The 19462-nt window shown below is 46.2% G+C and overlaps 1 protein-coding gene across 2 annotated transcripts in view; it reads left to right on the top strand.

Moving 5' to 3' along the window:
- Positions 1 to 217: 217 nt before the first annotated feature.
- The window catches only part of LOC129853065 (SWI/SNF-related matrix-associated actin-dependent regulator of chromatin subfamily A containing DEAD/H box 1A-like), a 26917-nt gene continuing 7672 nt past the window's right edge, over positions 218 to 19462 (top strand). The window contains exons 1-13 of one of the 2 annotated variants that reach the window (XM_055918724.1): positions 218 to 698; positions 1113 to 1242; positions 1383 to 1578; positions 1695 to 1758; positions 1996 to 2087; positions 4831 to 4929; positions 5815 to 5893; positions 6044 to 6540; positions 10481 to 10677; positions 11233 to 11323; positions 13183 to 13282; positions 13494 to 13553; positions 13828 to 13903. In XM_055918724.1, the coding sequence (XP_055774699.1) occupies positions 587 to 698; positions 1113 to 1242; positions 1383 to 1578; positions 1695 to 1758; positions 1996 to 2087; positions 4831 to 4929; positions 5815 to 5893; positions 6044 to 6540; positions 10481 to 10677; positions 11233 to 11323; positions 13183 to 13282; positions 13494 to 13553; positions 13828 to 13903 (1793 nt within the window). In that variant the 5' untranslated portion in view covers positions 218 to 586. The remainder of the gene's footprint in view (positions 699 to 1112; positions 1243 to 1382; positions 1579 to 1694; positions 1759 to 1995; positions 2088 to 4830; positions 4930 to 5814; positions 5894 to 6043; positions 6541 to 10480; positions 10678 to 11232; positions 11324 to 13182; positions 13283 to 13493; positions 13554 to 13827; positions 13904 to 19462) is intronic. The other variant, XM_055918725.1, reaches the window with a different exon arrangement.

The following is a 19462-nucleotide window of genomic DNA, read 5'->3' as shown; positions in this document are numbered from 1 at the left end:
TCATTTCTGTTGTGCTGGAATACATAAAATATATACAAAGTTACTGGCTACACAAATGTATTCGTTAAAATGTAAAAAGCTGCATGTTAGCTTACGTTACAAAATGTATGTGGTTACGTATTGGTGCCGGATGTGAAAAGCCGGTTGGTCTCTGCTTTAGTGTGTGGTTTTGCTATTGGTCCATTGCACTTGCCGTTGAGAAATCTTGTCCAATCGAAAGCGTCGTTATTGTCTTTCGAAGCAGAATGAGTTCGCGGGAAAATAAATGTTTCTCATAGTATAAGATTTTTATAGTTAGTGTTAACGTTTAGCTAGCCGTATATCTAAAATAAGGAACGTATGTTGGATTGTATAATTGATGAGTTTATCGTTGGATAGTTTGAGTACGGACAACTTGCAACTATTGAGAGTCCCGCTTTCAAAGGTGGAACGTTTCGTGGCTAGCTTGCTAGCTACTACAGCGTTATTGGCACCAATTCATTGGTTAATCGTAGCCAGAATAAGGAATCTTTTGTGCCGAGACAAAGAGCTCACCTCTATTGCTTGCTAGCTAGCTGTGTAACGTTTTAATACTTGTCGTTTGAAAATGAGTTTGTTTAATTTGGACCGGTTTCGTTTTGACAATAATAAAGCAACGTCTAACCAGGATAAATACAGCGGTTCCGTAAGTCCAGAGTCAGAAAAGGAGAATAAACCAGGTATGATTTGCTTGCTAACTAGCTAAGCTAACAGTAGTCAGCCATTGTGTAGCTAGCTAGACCGCTAGCTGCCACATCGCTTATAACCAGCGGCAAGAGCAGGACCTACACTATACATATGTGGCTTAGCTAGTTAACCCTAATCATAATATATGATGACTTTGTACTGTTGACATTTAGCTATACCTTAGCCGTTAGCTAACGTTAGCTAGCTTTATCAGTCACTTTCTCTGGGCGACAGCTAACATTTAACGTTAGCTAGCTAAATAGAAAGCTAGTTGGTTGGTCAACCAAATTGTGTTTTGGGTGGTGAACTGATTGCTAGCAACAATCGCATAACTATAGTATGTGCCCTCGCTTTAATTACATCTGATTGCTAAACTGTCTTTGCCCATATTTCTATGGCCCATACAGCACGAGTAACAACACCTATGGCCAACCTAGGAAAACCTGGGCGAGGAGTAGTGTTTGAAGATGTCATCAGTGACTCTGATGACGATTTGGCAAGTGATTCGATGAGGGATAAATTAACGAAAGTGGTGAAGTAAGTAGAGCTGCGTTGAGATGAAATATCTAGGCCTAGCCCATATTTCCCCCATGACTTGCGTCAAGGTAACGTTATAACTAATTCCATTAAGTGTTGCTTAACATGCCAGTCTAATCTTGTAGTTCTTTCTCTTTCAGGGAACCAGTGAAGAAACCAGTGAAGAAACCAGTGAAGAAACCAGTGAAGAAACCAGTGAAGAAACCAGTGAAGCTAGAGGTAAGAGAGATGACTGAGCCATATGATAAGGAAGACCAAGTTGACAAGGAGCTGGACGAGAGACTGGAAAAACTGCAGGAAATCTTCCCTAACAGAAACAGGAAGGAGTTGCTGGAGGTAATTTCATATCAATCACTTTTCTGTCACAAACTATTATATAGTCTCTTAAAGACAGCTGCTGCTCAGTGTCTGGATTCACATCGCTCATATATTGAACTTTGCTTTGTTTTCAGGTGATTGAAAGCACAAGCACTTTAGATGGTGCCGTAGCCTCATGCCTGATGTTTGGTGACAAAGGTATCTGTTTGATTTACTACTACCATAGACAGCAGGTTGCGGCCTGTCCCCTACTATACCACCAAACATGGCCTGCTTGACCAGTGTTTTCTATGTTTATGACATCTCTTCTTCCGCTCATGACAACATAGCCTGGACCTCATTGTAATGATGGCTATAGGGCTTTGTCTGCCGTTGCTAAAACATGAAAAATATAGGCATGTTTCTCCTCACACATTGACTCAATCGGTTGTCCAGACTCAACGCGGAAGAAGAAACCGGACGGATCCAGCAGTTGTCGAGACAAAGATGTGGTCCAGCAGCCCAGCAAGAGGAAGAGAACGTCTCCGGTAAGACGGGGGTGGAGTAGACCGTCTCTGGTGAGGCCGCTGGGGGAGGGATAGATCGTCTCTGGTAGGGGGGCTTTAGACGTCTCTGGTGGGGGGGGGGGGGCTCTTTAGACCGTCTCTGTTGGGGGAGGGGGGCTTTAGACCTTCTCTGGGGGCTTTAGACCGTCTCTGGCGGGGGGGGGGGGCTTTAGACCGTCTCTGTTGGGGGGGGGGGGGGGGGGGCTTTAGACCGTCTCTGTTGGGGGGGGGCTGCTTTAGACTGTCTCTGTTGGGGGGGGGGGGGGGGCTGCTTTAGACTGTCTCTGTTGGGGGGGGGCTGCTTTAGACTGTCTCTGTTGGGGGGGGGGCTGCTTTAGACTGTCTCTGTTGGGGGGGCTGCTTTAGACTGTCTCTGTTGGGGGGGGGCTGCTTTAGACTGTCTCTGTTGGTGGGGGGGGGCTGCTGTAGACTGTCTCTGTTGGGGGGGGCTGCTTTAGACTGTCTCTGTTGGGGGGGGGCTGCTTTAGACTGTCTCTGTTGGGGGGGGCTGCTTTAGACTGTCTCTGTTGGGGGGGGGCTGCTTTAGACTGTCTCTGTTGGGGGGGGGCTGCTTTAGACTGTCTCTGTTGGGGGGGGGCTGCTTTAGACTGTCTCTGTTGGGGGGGGGCTGCTTTAGACTGTCTCTGTTGGGGGGGGGCTGCTTTAGACTGTCTCTGTTGGGGGGGGCTGCTTTAGACTGTCTCTGTTGGGGGGGGGCTGCTTTAGACTGTCTCTGTTGGGGGGGGGGGCTGCTTTAGACTGTCTCTGTTGGTGGGGGGGGCTGCTTTAGACTGTCTCTGGTGGGGGGGGCTGCTTTAGACTGTCTCTGTTGGGGGGGGGCTGCTTTAGACTGTCTCTGTTGGGGGGGGGCTGCTTTAGACTGTCTCTGTTGGGGGGGGGCTGCTTTAGACTGTCTCTGTTGGGGGGGGGCTGCTTTAGACTGTCTCTGTTGGGGGGGGGCTGCTTTAGACTGTCTCTGTTGGGGGGGGGCTGCTTTAGACTGTCTCTGTTGGGGGGGGGCTGCTTTAGACTGTCTCTGTTGGGGGGGGGCTGCTTTAGACTGTCTCTGTTGGGGGGGGGCTGCTTTAGACTGTCTCTGTTGGGGGGGGGGCTGCTTTAGACTGTCTCTGTTGGGGGGGGGCTGCTTTAGACTGTCTCTGTTGGGGGGGGGCTGCTTTAGACTGTCTCTGTTGGGGGGGGGGCTGCTTTAGACTGTCTCTGTTGGGGGGGGGGCTGCTTTAGACTGTCTCTGTTGGGGGGGGGGCTGCTTTAGACTGTCTCTGTTGGGGGGGGGGCTGCTTTAGACTGTCTCTGTTGGGGGGGGGGCTGCTTTAGACTGTCTCTGTTGGGGGGGGGCTGCTTTAGACTGTCTCTGTTGGGGGGGGGGGCTGCTTTAGACTGTCTCTGTTGGGGGGGGGGGCTGCTTTAGACTGTCTCTGTTGGGGGGGGGGGGCTGCTTTAGACTGTCTCTGTTGGGGGGGGGGGCTGCTTTAGACTGTCTCTGTTGGGGGGGGGGGCTGCTTTAGACTGTCTCTGTTGGGGGGGGGGGCTGCTTTAGACTGTCTCTGTTGGGGGGGGGGGCTGCTTTAGACTGTCTCTGTTGGGGGGGGGGGCTGCTTTAGACTGTCTCTGTTGGGGGGGGGGGCTGCTTTAGACTGTCTCTGTTGGGGGGGGGGGGCTGCTTTAGACTGTCTCTGTTGGGGGGGGGGGCTGCTTTAGACTGTCTCTGTTGGGGGGGGGGCTGCTTTAGACTGTCTCTGTTGGGGGGGGGGCTGCTTTAGACTGTCTCTGTTGGGGGGGGGGCTGCTTTAGACTGTCTCTGTTGGGGGGGGGGGCTGCTTTAGACTGTCTCTGTTGGGGGGGGGGGCTGCTTTAGACTGTCTCTGTTGGGGGGGGGGGCTGCTTTAGACTGTCTCTGTTGGGGGGGGGGGCTGCTTTAGACTGTCTCTGTTGGGGGGGGGGCTGCTTTAGACTGTCTCTGTTGGGGGGGGGCTGCTTTAGACTGTCTCTGTTGGGGGGGGGGCTGCTTTAGACTGTCTCTGTTGGGGGGGGGGCTGCTTTAGACTGTCTCTGTTGGGGGGGGGGCTGCTTTAGACTGTCTCTGTTGGGGGGGGGGCTGCTTTAGACTGTCTCTGTTGGGGGGGGGGCTGCTTTAGACTGTCTCTGTTGGGGGGGGGGCTGCTTTAGACTGTCTCTGTTGGGGGGGGGGCTGCTTTAGACTGTCTCTGTTGGGGGGGGGGCTGCTTTAGACTGTCTCTGTTGGGGGGGGGGGCTGCTTTAGACTGTCTCTGTTGGGGGGGGGGGCTGCTTTAGACTGTCTCTGTTGGGGGGGGGGGCTGCTTTAGACTGTCTCTGTTGGGGGGGGGGCTGCTTTAGACTGTCTCTGTTGGGGGGGGGGCTGCTTTAGACTGTCTCTGTTGGGGGGGGGGGCTGCTTTAGACTGTCTCTGTTGGGGGGGGGGCTGCTTTAGACTGTCTCTGTTGGGGGGGGGGGGGGCTGCTTTAGACTGTCTCTGTTGGGGGGGGGTAGAACGTCTCTGGTGGGGTTTGGGGGGTAGAACGTCTCTGGTGAGGCAGGGGGGGTAGACCTTAACACCATGCATGCATTGTGCCGTTGCTGCTTCTCAGCAGTACTAACCTTCACTGTGGGTGTATTCACTATTTACTTTTTTTTCAAAATGTTTTGCTACGGTGTACACTAATGAACACGCTGTCTGATTCACCAGGCTGAAGACTCTGAAGAGGAGGGCGCAGAGCCCAGCTGGGAAAGACAGGAGGCCATGGTTAGGAAACTGCAGAGGAAGTTCTTTGACCAGGATAAGGAAGTGAGTGAGAGTGTCAGCCACACAGAAATCCTGGCTACAAAGTAGGTAGCAAGCCCATAGTAAGTTAATAGAGCTAACTGGCTAGCTAGTACTGTTAGCTAGTCATATAGCCACAAAGAATTGTAGCTATCCATGAAGAATTGACATTTACCTTGGGTAACATTGGCTTTAGATAATTTTTTGCCTGTTATTCTATCTGGTTAGGTACATTATTAAGATGCACATATAGCTAGCTGTGTTAGCATGAAGTAAAATGTTTGCTTTGTGTATATCTTGTTTGGTCTATATTGCTGCCATTGTCCTGGCTGGAAGAAGGGTCAGTGAATGGGGAGGTGCAGAGTGAGGTATTACAGTAGAGGGAGTGCCGGTGTTTTATGCGTTCTCCACACTTGTCCTCACAGGAACGTACTCAATAGAAGGTCATCTAAGAATGTACTTGGAGCGCGAGTGTTGATCACGGTAGTAGTCATATAGAGAAACGCTCCAATGTGTCTGATGTATTTGATACCATTCCACTTATTCTGCTCCAGCCATTACCATTAGCTCGTCCTCTCCAATTAAGGTGCCACCAACCTGTGATGTAATTCTATAGTCAGCTGTTGCCACAGCAACCACACACACCTCGAGAGTCATGATCATAACACACCAGGTGGTGAGAGAATCTTTCTTAGACTCACTGTAAACTTCCAGGAATAGCCCATTTTTAAAGTGTTGGTCTGACTGTGGCCTCTGTCGTCATCATCCTCCTCCCTCGCTTGCAGAAACAATAGAGAAGCAATAAAGAACAAAAGAGGAAAGAGTCGTTTTTCCATTTTTAAGTAAATCGGGTGATTTTTTTTAGAAAAGGTGACTGGAGTGTGACAATTGATCTCTTCTACCCTACAGGAACTCAGGGCTGTGCTCCAGGAACATGAGTGGAACGTGGCCGACGCCTTGGAGGCGCTTCGCATGTTCTCTGACCCAGGTGATCATGTGACCGTCCTCATCCAGTTGAAACATCACTGATAGTGTTGCTAGTCATGTGACTGTTTCACCTATTCTTACCATCTAGTGTGTTTATTACTACTGTACTCATTTATCAACGTGCCCTTTTTATTGATTTCTTCTACTGAAGAGGAATACTCCAGCTCCCCTGAAGTCAAGAAAAAGGAACCCAAAGCCAAGAGCGACACCAAGAGTGACGCCAAGCCGAGCAGAGAGTCCAAGGACGGCATGGAGGAAGCCAAGCCAAGCAAAGCTTCCCCTCTAAAATGGATGTTCAAGAAATTTGCCCCTGAATCTAAACCTACCTCCTCCTCAAATTCGGTGAGCCTGAAGATGTCCAACGGGACCAGCATGGCTAAAATGGAGGCAGTGGAGAGGAAGAGGAAGGCTCACACCTCTGACGAGAGGGCCAGCAGCTCGGAGGACGAGGAGACGGCCAGCAGCGAGTTTGAGGACGAGGACCTGGACTCGGGGGCGGAAGACGTGGGCACATCCAAGCTCCAAGGCCAGATCCTGCTCTTCTTCCAAGAGGCCTCGCTGGACGAGCTGTCCCTCATCGCCGGCTGTTCGGTGAAGAAGGCCAAGAAGATCGTGGAGCTGCGGCCTTTTGCTTTATGGAGCAACCTGGTAAGAGATTGCACACCACCTCTCCTATCTGCATGCTCTTGTGTCACTGAGCCTCAATGCTCCCTCCAACTAAGGCCCTGCAGTTCTGTCCTCAGTGGCATTTTCTTCCATTTGTGTGTCTTGTTCTTTTTGCCTTGTACACTGATTTTGGTTTTAGGTGAAGGTGTGTTCTACTCAGTCTATGACTCGTGGCCTGGCCTCCTTAGCCATGTTAGGTTTCAACTCTCTCTCTCTCTGAGCCAATGGCCTACTATGACAAACCATGTGACTAGTTGTGGAATGATGGAAACCCCAGCTCATTGGCTGCTGCCAATGTCACTCATGCTGGCAGCAGAGCAATATAGGCTAGCAGTGTTTTCCACTAGCATCAGCTATACACACACTTCCAGCTGGGTACTTTTTCCACTTAAATATAAACGGCTACTTTTTTACAATTTTACTAGTCAGAAAAACAGTCAGCCAAGCCCTCTCCCCCTAGAATGAACCATAGGCATCTTCTAGCGATTTATTCATAGGACAGGCGCCTGTTAGTCACAAAGTGAGCGACGACAGGGAAACACTGCTGTAAACTAAAGATCTTGTTTTTATTTTCGATATGGGGGGGTCCAAATCTCTATCACAAGTCAGTTCAGAACAAAGTCTTATTTACAATGATGGCCAAACCTGGATGACGCTGGGCCAATTGTGCGCCACTCTATGGGACTCCCAATCACGGCTTGATGCGATACAGCCTGGATTTGAACCAGGGACTGTAATGTGACACCTCTTGCACTGAAATGCAGTGCCTGAGACGGCTGCGCCACCCGGGAGCCCAAATTGTCTAGACTTGAAATCTAAAGATTAGCTGGCTACGCACTAGCACGTGGGGGGGGGGTGCTTGCTTTAGAGATGGTTTGAGTCCTGTATTCATTTTCTATAATGCCTGCCACAAGAGGTTGATTTATTCGTTTTTATTGAATATTAAAACATACAATCTACCTGCAGTGAAGCTGCTCAACATTTACATTCCGTTCAGTCACCTAGCAGACACTCCCATCCAGAGAGACCCACAGGAGCAACCAGGGTCAAGCGCCCCGCACAAGGGCACGTCAACAGATCAGGACCGGGACCCGGACCAGCGACCTGTTGGAGTGCATGTGGAACTGTTTATGTGTGTGTGTGTAGCTGTGCGGCGTCAGCCTCAGGCCAACAGGCATTCGCTGTAATAATGTTGTCCCTCAGTGTCATTCAAACTTTTTGGGGGGTTTATTTAGACTTTTTTTCCTTTTTCCTTTGACCGTCATTCTATCCCCCGCCCAGCATCTCCACTCCCACTTGTCTCCAGTTCCACATCCCAACCCTCAGCTTCCCTCAGCCCATCCCACCTATCGCTGCTGGCCACCCTCTTCGGATTTCTACGTGCCATATATCTTTCTACTATGCTATGATGTTTAACATACAATTTGAATATATCGAATAGAATCCACAGATTGCAAGTTGAAGATAAATACTTCTACTAAGAGTATTAGAATATTAGTAATTGACTAACTAGGTCTCTCCAGATATCCCAACAATTCTATTTCTAGGGTCAACTTTGGATTCATGTTATGCTTTCTCAGCCATTCCTGAACCTGATACCAGAAACAGGCTACCTGAGTGCAATACCAGAGCAAATGGTCATGATTCTGTATCCTCACAACTAAATCTGCAGAGATACAATGATTGTATGCCCCAAATAGTCAACATTTTGTTTGTGGCAAGAATTCTGTACAATTTTAGCTGAAAAGCAAGAAGTCTTGAATCTTGTGTCGTTTTACATATCAATTCATACACCCTTTGCAATGAAATCGATACATAAAAACAATCTGTATGGCACAGTTGTCAACATCCTGGTCCTCAAATGAAACTGAACGTTGGTCATTATCAGTTGATGTGCATTGTGTACGGTTTTGGTTACATTGTAACAAAAATGGCCTTTTAGGACCTAATGAATATCATTACATGGACAGAAGGGGAACCTGTCAGTACTTCAAACCGTGAGATGCTCTATGAATAAAGGCCCTGACGTCTGTGATGGTATCCGGCGTGGGCGTGACAGACTAGGCAGGATGTAGATAAACAGAGTAGCATTAGCTTGTGAGTGGAGTCAGTATAAATGTGTGTGAGTGATCAGATGGAGTGAGTGTGTAGGGCCCTGTGTGTGTAGAGATGGTGCAAATGTTAAAATAAAAGGTCAGTGAACATACATGGTGAACTCGGTCTGTGCAGCCATTTTGTTAGCTAGTTATCAGTCATATTGCTTGGGGATAAAAGCTGTTCAAGAGCCTGTTGGTGTCAGACTTGATGCACCGGCACCTCTTGCTGTGTGGCAGCAGAGAAAATAGTCTATGGCTTGGGTGGTTGGGGTCTTTGACGCCTGATCTAGAGGTCCTGGATGGCAGGGAGCTCGGCCCCAGTAATGTACTGGGCATGTCCACACAACCCTTTGTAGTGGCGTGCGATCGAGAGTGGTGCTATTGCCATACCAAGTGGTGACGCAGCCAGTCAATATGCTCTCAATGGTACACCTGTAGATCCAGAGTCCTAAGCTTGGTGAGGGGATAATGGTGTTGAACTCTGAGCTGTAGTCAATGAACAGCATTCTCAGGTGTTCCTCTTATTTAGGTGGATAGGGGCAGTGTGGAGAGCAATTGAGATTGTGTAATCTATGGATCTGTTGGGGCGGTATGCATATTGGAATGGGTCTGGGATGGTGGAATTAATGTGTGCCATAACCAGATTATCAAAGCACTTCATGATTACAGATGTGAGTGCTACAGGGCGGTAGTCATTGAGTCATGAAGCCTTAGAGTTCTTGGGAACAGAAATGATGGTGGTCAGTTTAAAACATGTGGGGAATACAGACGGGGACAAGGAGAGGTTGAAAATTACAGTGAATATATCTGTGAGCTTTTCTGCGCATGCTCTGAGAATGTGCATGGAATACCGTCGGGGCCCGCCTCAGAGAGCGAGCTCACCCAATCCTCTGGGTCGGTGACGGCCCTCATACCCGCCTTGATGTTTTTGTTTTCAATGCGTGCATCAAATGCATTGAGTTTGTCTGGTAGAGAGGCATCGTTGGGCAGATTACGGCTGGGTCTTCCTTTGTAATCTATAATAGACTGTAGCCCCTGCTACATGTGGAGGGCGTCGGAGCCTATGTAGTATGATTCCACCTTATTCTTATATTGTCCCTTTTCTCGTTTGATGACTGTGGAGGTCATAGTGGTTGTTCTTGTACTTGTTCCTGTCCTCAGCCGTAGCCTCAGGGTTGTGTGTGGTAGCCCTGTGTGTGGTAGCCTTGTGTGTGGTAGCTCTGTTCTTTAGTTTAGCGCCAAACTCTGTTAATCCAGGGCTTTTGATTGGAGAAGATGCGAACCCTCACCATGGGCACAACGCCGGCGATGCATTTTCTAATGAAGCCGGTGGTGGTTTGTTCGTCGACGTTATCTGCGGAGCCTCAAAACATTCCAATCAGCGCTAGCAAAGAAGTCCAGAAGCATACCCTCTAATTCTGGTGACCACTTCTCAACGGAGCAAATCACGGGCACTTCCTGTTTCGGCTTCCGCTTCTAAACAGGGTCATTGGACATGCAAGGTTGTCACTCCCACACAGCTCTAAGCAGGAACATTGGATATGTAGGTGTGAATTGAAGAGCCACAAGGCACTTTAAACCTGAACCGGCTCCACCACCACATCCACCACCAGCTGAAAGATGTTATCTGAATGTGGTGTGAGTTCAGCTGGCCCACTGTATGGTAGTCCTCAACGACCATGACATAGCCTCATCTTTAATTCACGGCTTGGGCTTCGTTGTGCAACCATACAATTGCATAACTGATATCACATCAAATGAAAAAGATGAGGCATTATGACCGGTTGGTGACACACTTTTTTTTTAATGCGTGTGTCCATTTTTAGAAGGAGCTGTTCCAGAAGGAGAAAGGCCTGTCTTTGGTGCTGCTGCTGGGCTGTAGGGTGGTGCTGAGGGAGAGAGCCGTGGTCCAGGGCCTCATGTCCAAGTGCCAGAACATCTCGGGCAAGATGTTGAAGGGAGTCAACCAGGTCATCGACAAGGACATGGGCTCCGTGACCCAGCCCTCCATCCTCAACAGAAAGTAAGTGAAATGTCCAGAGGTGCCGTTCGGCAGGACGCAACGTTTTGGAACCGTTCAGGTAGAAATATGTTATGTTAGATCAAATATGCCTCTCTGACAAGGAGTAATGGCATTTCTATCTGAAACGTTCAACGTTTGTCTACTAAACATAGATTACATCTAATTTGCTGTAGTCATTTTATATTCCGATTGGGGAAATAGAAGGTATTGAAGGACCGCCCAATAGACCCTTTATTAAGAGAAAAAATCCTCACTGGTAACAAACAGAAAAATCCCAAATGCTAAGTGAATGCCATTGTAATTCATTCATCCATTTACCATGGCATAATGGATGTATTCTGAAAAGTTATCTCCACATATGCTATGACTTATTGTCTAGAAATAATAAAGGAATAAACCTTTTTGACCCCATTAAACAAATGATGTATTGCATCATAGATAAATGTTATGCTACACAGCTGTCAGATACTGGATGTCTCGTTTTTTCCTCTAAATATATTGTATTGTGATTGGTTTGTCTCTAAATGTCTTACATCGTGATTGGTTGCCATGCAGGTTACAATTGAAACCCTACCAGTTGATTGGGCTGAAGTGGCTTCTCCTGCTGCACCAACACAAGCTGAGTGGAATCCTGGCTGATGAGATGGTGAGCTGACTACCCAATATAGATGCACGCTGTTTCCCAAATGCCACCCTATTCTCTCTAGTGTACTATTGGCCAGGGCCCATAGCGAATAGGGTGCCATTTGAGACTTTGCCACATACTATAGTGTTTAATTATGTGGATTACCCCTCCCTGTATTCTAGAACTGTTACCAACCGAAAACAGACAATGGCAAGTATAAAATGGCTGTGAAGGCCGTCCTGCTCCTTTCTGTCGACTTCCACTCGCAGTCCCTTCAGTTTCTCTTATGTCCCGTCAGTTTGGCTGCTCAGCCTACCTTCGTTATCCCTCTTTCATCATAGCACTGCCATTCCTAACCAATCAGAGTGCTTGAAAATGCGCATCTGGACACTGCACCCGCTCAGCTCCGGTCAGAGCGTTATGATCATCCGAAGGGAGAAGGCGTATGTTTTTACTGTCACTAACATGAATGTCTGAATGTTGTGCGTGCATCAAAATGGAAGTTGCAAGAGGGTTTTATCTGGGTTTTCACATGCTGGGTAGTAATAGATAATTACCACTAATTACTAAATGTTACGTTGATACGTTTCAGCCATATGTGTTCTACTGTATGGCTGTTACTATTCATTAATTACCACATGTTACGTTGATACGTTTCAGCCATATGTGTTCTACTGTATGGCTGTTACTATTCATTAATGTTAAGAGTTGCCAATACTACTTGATGGATTGTTTATCCTATGTAGTAATATTCTGTACTGCCAGAAGTGTTATTGCATTGGTTGGACAAGTACTTGTGCAGAAGTGGTTTAATTGTCGTATTGATAAACACAGTGTTTTGTCTGCTCACGCTTCCACAGCGTTTTCCATAGCGGCCTTTTATTAAAGGGTTTTATTGTGCTGCCATGAGCGAGCTTCTAGCGTCACCCCAGACAGTTCTTGGAGATCGCTCATGTCCAGAGTCATTTACGACTCAGCAGGGCACATCTGATCTCAAGGTCTCAACCTGGAAACATTCTCACCAGGCTGGAGCGAGATGGTGCCATAAATCTTGACCCTTTTTCAATCCAAGTAATTAGTTTCTCTCTCTCTCTCGCGCCAAGAGGTGAATGTATATGTCTATATTGATGCTGTGTTTATAACCCATTATAGACAGGTTATACGGGTAATGACATTTGCCCCTTAATGTACATATATTGCATAGTTATAACCCTTAACTAATATTGTTTACATGTGTTCGTATCTTTGTCTTCTACAACCACAACAATAAGATTCCAAGTCATTTGGATGACCAGAATCATATAAACATCCTCAAATGGAAACGTGTAATGGTGACTGTCAAGAGTACAGTGATGTTCTAACCGGACAGCACTATAGTGGGCAGAACCAAACCAATCAGTTATAAGTATACAGCGGGTGAGGGCATTCACAGCTGACCGCTCAGACGGATGAGGGCATACCAGCCAATCGTTTTTACGTGGTCCTTCTAGACGGATTTAGCGACCAACGTTTTTTTTACAAAGGCTCTAGATAAGTGAGTGTTTGACTAATGGTGTGGGTGGAGCAACGGCAGGTGAATACACACAGAGAACTAAAGGAATGGGTGGGACATATCTGTTATTTTAACATTTTAAAAGGAAAGGCTGTGTCTTGTTTGGTTGAAATACTGTTAGGTTGCCAGTGGTGTCTTGTTTGGTTGAAATACTGTTAGGTTGCCAGGAGGTGATTCCAAGTCCTGACAAGAGAACTGGGGCTCCGTGATGCTGTTTTTAACTCATACTTGTTTTGAAGAGCAGATATTGATCTCTATTTTCTCTCTTTCTCGCTCTCTTTCTTTCTCTCCATCTCTCTTTTTACTCTCTTGGTCGTCTACTCGACAGGGTTTGGGAAAGACCATCCAGGCCATAGCCTTCCTGGCCAGACTGTACCAGGATGGCATCAAAGGCCCCCACCTCATCACTGTGCCCGCCTCCACCCTGGGTAAGGGCTCTGCTCATGTCAATCCACTCACTTTATAACCAATTAAGTGTGTTTTATAACCACTTATAGAAAACATGACACGAACAAAGGAGTATTGTTTGATAATTTCACTTAAAATTGTCTGGCCTTTTAATATCTGTGTGGCATAATGTCAGGTTTTGTCTGAGTCAATTGTATTAAAGTGGTCTGAAATGTGTTCCCTTTGCTCCAGATAACTGGGTTCGGGAGCTAAAGCTGTGGTGCCCCAGACTCAAGGTGCTAGTCTATTACGGTGAGGCGTTTTTGATTGGTTGATTTTATTTGTCAAATTATTGTATATATATATTTTTTTACATGACTGGCACAATAACATCTGACTTATTTTGGTTGCGGTCCCATCTCTTCAAGTCCAGGATAAAGCGATCGGTTGTTAGCTTTTGAGTCTAAGCGGATGATGTGTAAACCGTTGACATATTATTACTAGAAAGGGCGTCCCCGTTGTAATCAATGAGGCCATATTGGATGGTAATTATATTTCTATGGCGTAAACACTGATGTGTTTTCAGGCTCTATGGAGGACCGGCAGTACCTGCGACATGACATCCTTAATAATAAGTTGGACTTCAACGTCATCGTGTCCACGTGAGTCGTTCAACACACATGCTTGTTAGATATTACTGCACTGTCGGAGCTAGAAACACAAGCATTTCGCTACACCCACATTAACATCTGCTAAACACATGTATGTGACCAATAACATTTAATTTGACACATGCAGACATACAGTTGAAGTCGGAAGTTTCCATACACCTTAGCCAAATACATTTAAACTCAGTTTTTCAGTGTTCCTGACATTTAATCCTAGTAAAAATTCCCTGTCTTATGTCAGTTAGGATCACCACTTTATTTTAAGAATGTGAAATGTCAGAATAATAGCAGAGTGATTTATTTCAGCTTTTATTTCTTTCATCACATTCCCAGTGGGTCAGAAGTTTACATACACTAAATTAGTATTTGGTAGCATTGCCTTTAAATGATTTAACTTGGGTCAAACGTTTTGGGTAGCCTTCCACAAGCTTCCCACAATAAGTTGGGTGACTTTTGTCCCATTACTCCTGACAAAGCTGGTGTAACTGAGTCAGGTTTGTAGGCCTCCTTGCTCTCACACACTTTTTCAGTTCTGCCCAAAAATGTTCTATAGGATTGAGGTCAGGGCTTTGTGATGGCCACTCCAATACCTTGACTTTGTTGCCCTTAAGCCATTTTGCCACAACTTTGGAAGTATGCTTGGGGTCATTGTCCATTTGGAAGACCCATTTGCGACCAAGCTTTAACTTCCTGACTGATGTCTTGAGATGCTGCTTCAATATATCCACATCATTTCCATCCTCATGATGCCATCTATTTTGTGAAGTGCACCAGTCCCTCTTGCAGCAAAGCACCCCCACAACATGATGCTGCCACCCCCGTGCTTCACGTTTGGGATGGTGTTCTTCGGCTTGCAAGCCTCCCCTTTTTCCTCCAAACATAACGATGGTCATTATGACCAAACAGTTCTATTTTGTTTCATCAGACCAGAGGACATTTCTCCCAAAAGTACGATCTTTGTCCCCATGTGCAGTTGCAAACCGTAGTCTGGCTTTTTTATGGCGGTTTTGGAGCCGTGGCTTCTTCCTTGCTGAGCGGCCTTTCAGGTTATGTCGATATAGGACTCATTTTGCTGTGGATATAGATACTTTTGTACCTGTTTCCTCCAGCATCTTCAAGGTCCTTTGCGGTTGTTCTTAGATTTATTTGCACTTTTCGCACCAACGTACGTTCATCTTTAGGAGACAGAACGCTTCTCCTTCCTGAGCGGTATAATGGCTGCGTGGTCCCATGGTGTTTATACTTGCGTACTATTGTTTGTACAGATGAACGTTGTACCTTCAGGCGTTTGGAAATTGCTCCCAATAATGAAGCAGACTTGTGGAGGTCTACAATTTTTGTCTGAGGTCTTGGCTGATTTCTTTTGATTTTCCCATGATGTCAAGCAAGAGGCACTGAGTTTGAAGGTAGGCCTTGAAATACATCCACAGGTACACCTACAATTGACTCAAATGATGTCAAATTGCCTATCAGAAGCTAAAAGCCATGACATCATTTTCTGGAATTTTCCAAGCTGTTTAAAGGCAGAGTCAATTTAGTGTATGTAAACTTCTGACCCACTGGAATTGTGATACAGTGAAATAATCTGTCTGTAAACAATTGTTGGAAAAATTACTTGTGTCATGCACAAAGTAGATGTCCTAACCGACTTGCCAAAACTATAGTTTGTTAACAGAAAATTTGTGGAGTGGTTGAAAAACAAGTTTTAATGACTCCAACCTAAGTGTATGTAAACTTCCGACTTCAACTGTACACACCATAGACTTAGACGACTCGTCTTTGTGTCTGTCCGATTATGGCGTCTGTGAATGTACGGATAGTGCCAATGAGGCCATCTCCATTTTGAAGTAGTCCATTTTCTTCTACTACTTTTTATGAGTTGGTAAACAAACTGAAAGGGTGCACACTGCCACCTGGAGTGTGTTGTCTGAACAGGTATGAAGCCACAGTTGGAGATTTACTGCCACCTGGAGTGTGTTGTCTGAACAGGTATGAAGCCACGGTTGGAGATTTACTGCCACCTGCCGTTATGGAATGTTTGCGAACAAGTATAACTCATTGGCTGATCCCTCCTGAGGGCCTGGATGGAATTATGTGATCCTTCCTTAACCCATATGAAGTCCCACCCGGTTGACTACTTCAAAATGGTCAAAGTACTTAATGGCGCTGCCCATGCTTTCTTTAAATGGCTTTTGGGAACTAGAGTTGTCTATGACAGACACATGCACGCCATTCTGTCAGATAGGTTTCAGTCTGTCAGTGGAACCACAATAACCCCTAGTGCAGGGTTCCCCAACTGGAGGACTGCGGGCAGAATTTTGCCTGCGTGTGGTATAATTTGGCCCCCCAAGTTGTCTGAGCAAAACATTTTTTATGTGTTTTATTATTTATTTATTTTCAAACTACCTCAAGATCAGCATCTAGGGCCAACTTCACTCTACACCTTTACAGCTATGCAGGGGTGCACTGACCCAGATCAACGTCTAGGGCCAACTTCACTCTACACCTTTACAGCTATGCAGGGGTGCACTGACCCAGATCAACGTCTAGGGCCAACTTCACTCTACACCTTTACAGCTATGCAGGGGTGCACTGACCCAGATCAACGTCTAGGGCCAACTTCACTCTACACCTTTACAGCTATGCAGGGGTGCACTGACCCAGATCAACGTCTAGGGCCAACTTCACTCTACACCTTTACAGCTATGCAGGGGTGCACTGACCCAAGATCAGCGTCTAGGGCAGGGGTAGGCAAACCTTTTGGCTCAAGGGCCACTTTCAGCTTTTGAAACCAAGTGAAGGGACACGTATTATATGTGTGACAAAACATATGAAGCCTTTTGTTCACGTTGACACACAAGTAGTAGTGTACTGTAGGTGTACATATGCTGCTAAGATTGCAGAACAACTATGTACTATCTCTACCCACAATCAGACTCAGACACAAAAAGTGCAAACTTTTGAAATATGAAAAAACATGTTTATATGACTGGAAACAGCAGACATCTGATAAAGATCATCTGTTCCTGATGTACAATCTGAGTGACGCAAATAAGAGCAAAAATGTTAAGAATTTGCGTTCATATTGAATGGCCTGTTTTATGGAATACTTCTTATTTCACATCCACCCTAAAAAAATAACATTGTAAACCGCATACACACAAAAACATTTGGCTTCATGTTGATATGTAGATGGTCTTTAACTCTGTATATTAAAGCAGATTACTGAACAGTTGTCAAATCATCTCAGCCCAAATAAAGTACTGAGCGATTGCAGTAATGTCAAATGAATGGGGACAAGGCCAGTATCCAAATGCATTGCTGGATAATTCTCACTGCAATAACCATCACCATAAAAAAATTTTAACAGACTGTTGAAAACAGGGAAAGAACCCTTGCCTGGCCTACCACTCTTGGTGATTTCAGTCTTAATGTGAGCAATGGGTCTGTTCAGCTCTCTTGGAAAGGGCGTTGAAGTCTGGTGTCATTTCTGAAGTAGAGATCCTCAGAACAGCTGACAAATGGTTTGTTAAATTTGACCTGTGATGGGATTTGTTGTAGTTGCCTTGCCCATGCATTAAATTACTGAGAAAAGTTTGTTCACACACACGACCCGAATAAAACCAGCATCCTCTGGGCGTGCTTTTTCATGTTTGGAAACTGTTTCATTCAGTGAGCCATAAAACTGGTATTTGTGGTTGTGTTGTACTTCTCCTTCAAAGCACTGTCACACTGGATGTCCATGAGCTCTAGTTGTGTGTCTGGTGGGGTGGGGTGGGGGGGGGGGGGGCGGCATGATACAACCTCCAGCTAAGTCTCAATCTTGCCAAATGTCTACTGTACAGTCGTGGCCAAAAGTTTTGAATGACACACATATTAATTTTCACTGAGTCTGCTGCCTCAGTTTGTATGATGGCAATTTGCATATACTCCAGAATGTTATGAAGAGTGATCAGATGAATTGCAATTAATTGCAACGTCCCTCTTTGCCTTGCAAATGAACTGAATCCCAAAAAACATTTCCACTGTATTTCAGCCCTGCCACAAAAGGACCAGCTGACATCATGTCAGTGATTCTCTCAACACGGGTGTGAGTGTTGACGAGGACAAGGCTGGATATCACTCTGTCATGCTGATTGAATTCAAATAACAGACTGGAAGCTTCAAAAGGAGGGTGGTGCTTGGAATCATTGTTCTTCCTCTGTCAACCATGGTTACCTGCAAGGAAACACGTGCCGTCATCTTTCCTTTGCACAAAAGGGGCTTCACAGGCAAGGATATTGCTGCACCTAAATCAACCATTTATCAGATCATCAAGAACTTCAAGGAGAGCGGTTCAATTATTGTGAAGAAGGCTAAAGGGCGCCCAAGAAAGTCCAGCAAGCGCCAGAACCGTCTCCTAAAGTTGATTCAGCAGCGGGATCGGCGCACCACCAGTACAGAGCTTGTTCAGGAATGACAGCAGGCAGGTGCATCTGCACGCACAGTGAGGCGAAGACTTTTGGAAGATGGCCTGGTGTCAAGAATTGTAGCAAAGAAGCCACTTCTCTCCAGGAAAAACATCAGGGACAGACTGATATTCTACAAAAGGTACAGGGAATGGACTGCTGAGGACTGGGTTAAAGTCATTTTCTCTGATGAATCCCCTTTCCGATTGTTTGGGGCATCTGGAAAAAAGCTTGTCCGGAGAAGATGAGGTGAGCGCTACCATCAGTCTTGTGTCATGCCAACAGTAAAGCATCCTGAGACCATGTGTGGGGTTGCTTCTCAGTCAAGGGAGTGGGCTCACTCACAATTTTGCCTACGAACACAGCCATGAATAAAGTATGGTACCAACACATCCCCCGAGAGCAACTTCTCCCAACCATCCAGGAACAGTTTGGTGACGAACAATGCCTTTCCAGCATGATGGAGCACCTTGTCATAAGGCAAACGTGATAACTTGGTGGCTCGGGGAACAAAACATTGATATTTTGGGTCCATGGCCAGGAAACTCCCCAGACCTTAATCCCATTGAGAACTTGTGGTCAATCCTCAAGAGGCGGGTGGACAAACAAAAACCCACAAATTCTGACAAACTCCAAGCATTGATTATGCAAGAATGGGCTGCCATCAGTCAGGATGTGGCCCAGAAGTTAATTGCCAGCATGCCAGGGTGGATTGCAGAGGTCTTGAAAAAGAAGGGTCAACACTGCAAATATTGACTCTTTGCATCAACTTCATGTAATTGTCAATAAAAGCCTTTGACACTTATGAAATGCTTGTAATTATACTTCAGTATTCCATAGTAACATCTGACAAAAATATCTAAAGACACTGAAGCAGCAAACTTTGTGGATATTAATATTTGTCATTCTCAAAGCTTTTGTCCACGACTGTATGTCTGTGCAGCACTGCGATGTTGGCACATTCAGTGCGTCTGGTGTCAGAAAATCGTCGAGAGACCGGCTGCTCATTTGTCTGGAGAACAACATAAGTTTGGTCTTGAATGCGTTCCCGTTAGAATACAGTCCATGCACAAAAACACCGTTCAGATGGTTCAGATGCCCCAAT

The sequence above is a fragment of the Salvelinus fontinalis genome, chromosome 4 (genome assembly GCF_029448725.1).
Source record: "Salvelinus fontinalis isolate EN_2023a chromosome 4, ASM2944872v1, whole genome shotgun sequence".
Lineage (NCBI taxonomy): Eukaryota > Metazoa > Chordata > Actinopteri > Salmoniformes > Salmonidae > Salvelinus > Salvelinus fontinalis.
Note: the sequence above shows the minus strand (reverse complement) of the source record. Positions and strands in the feature narration are given on the sequence as shown.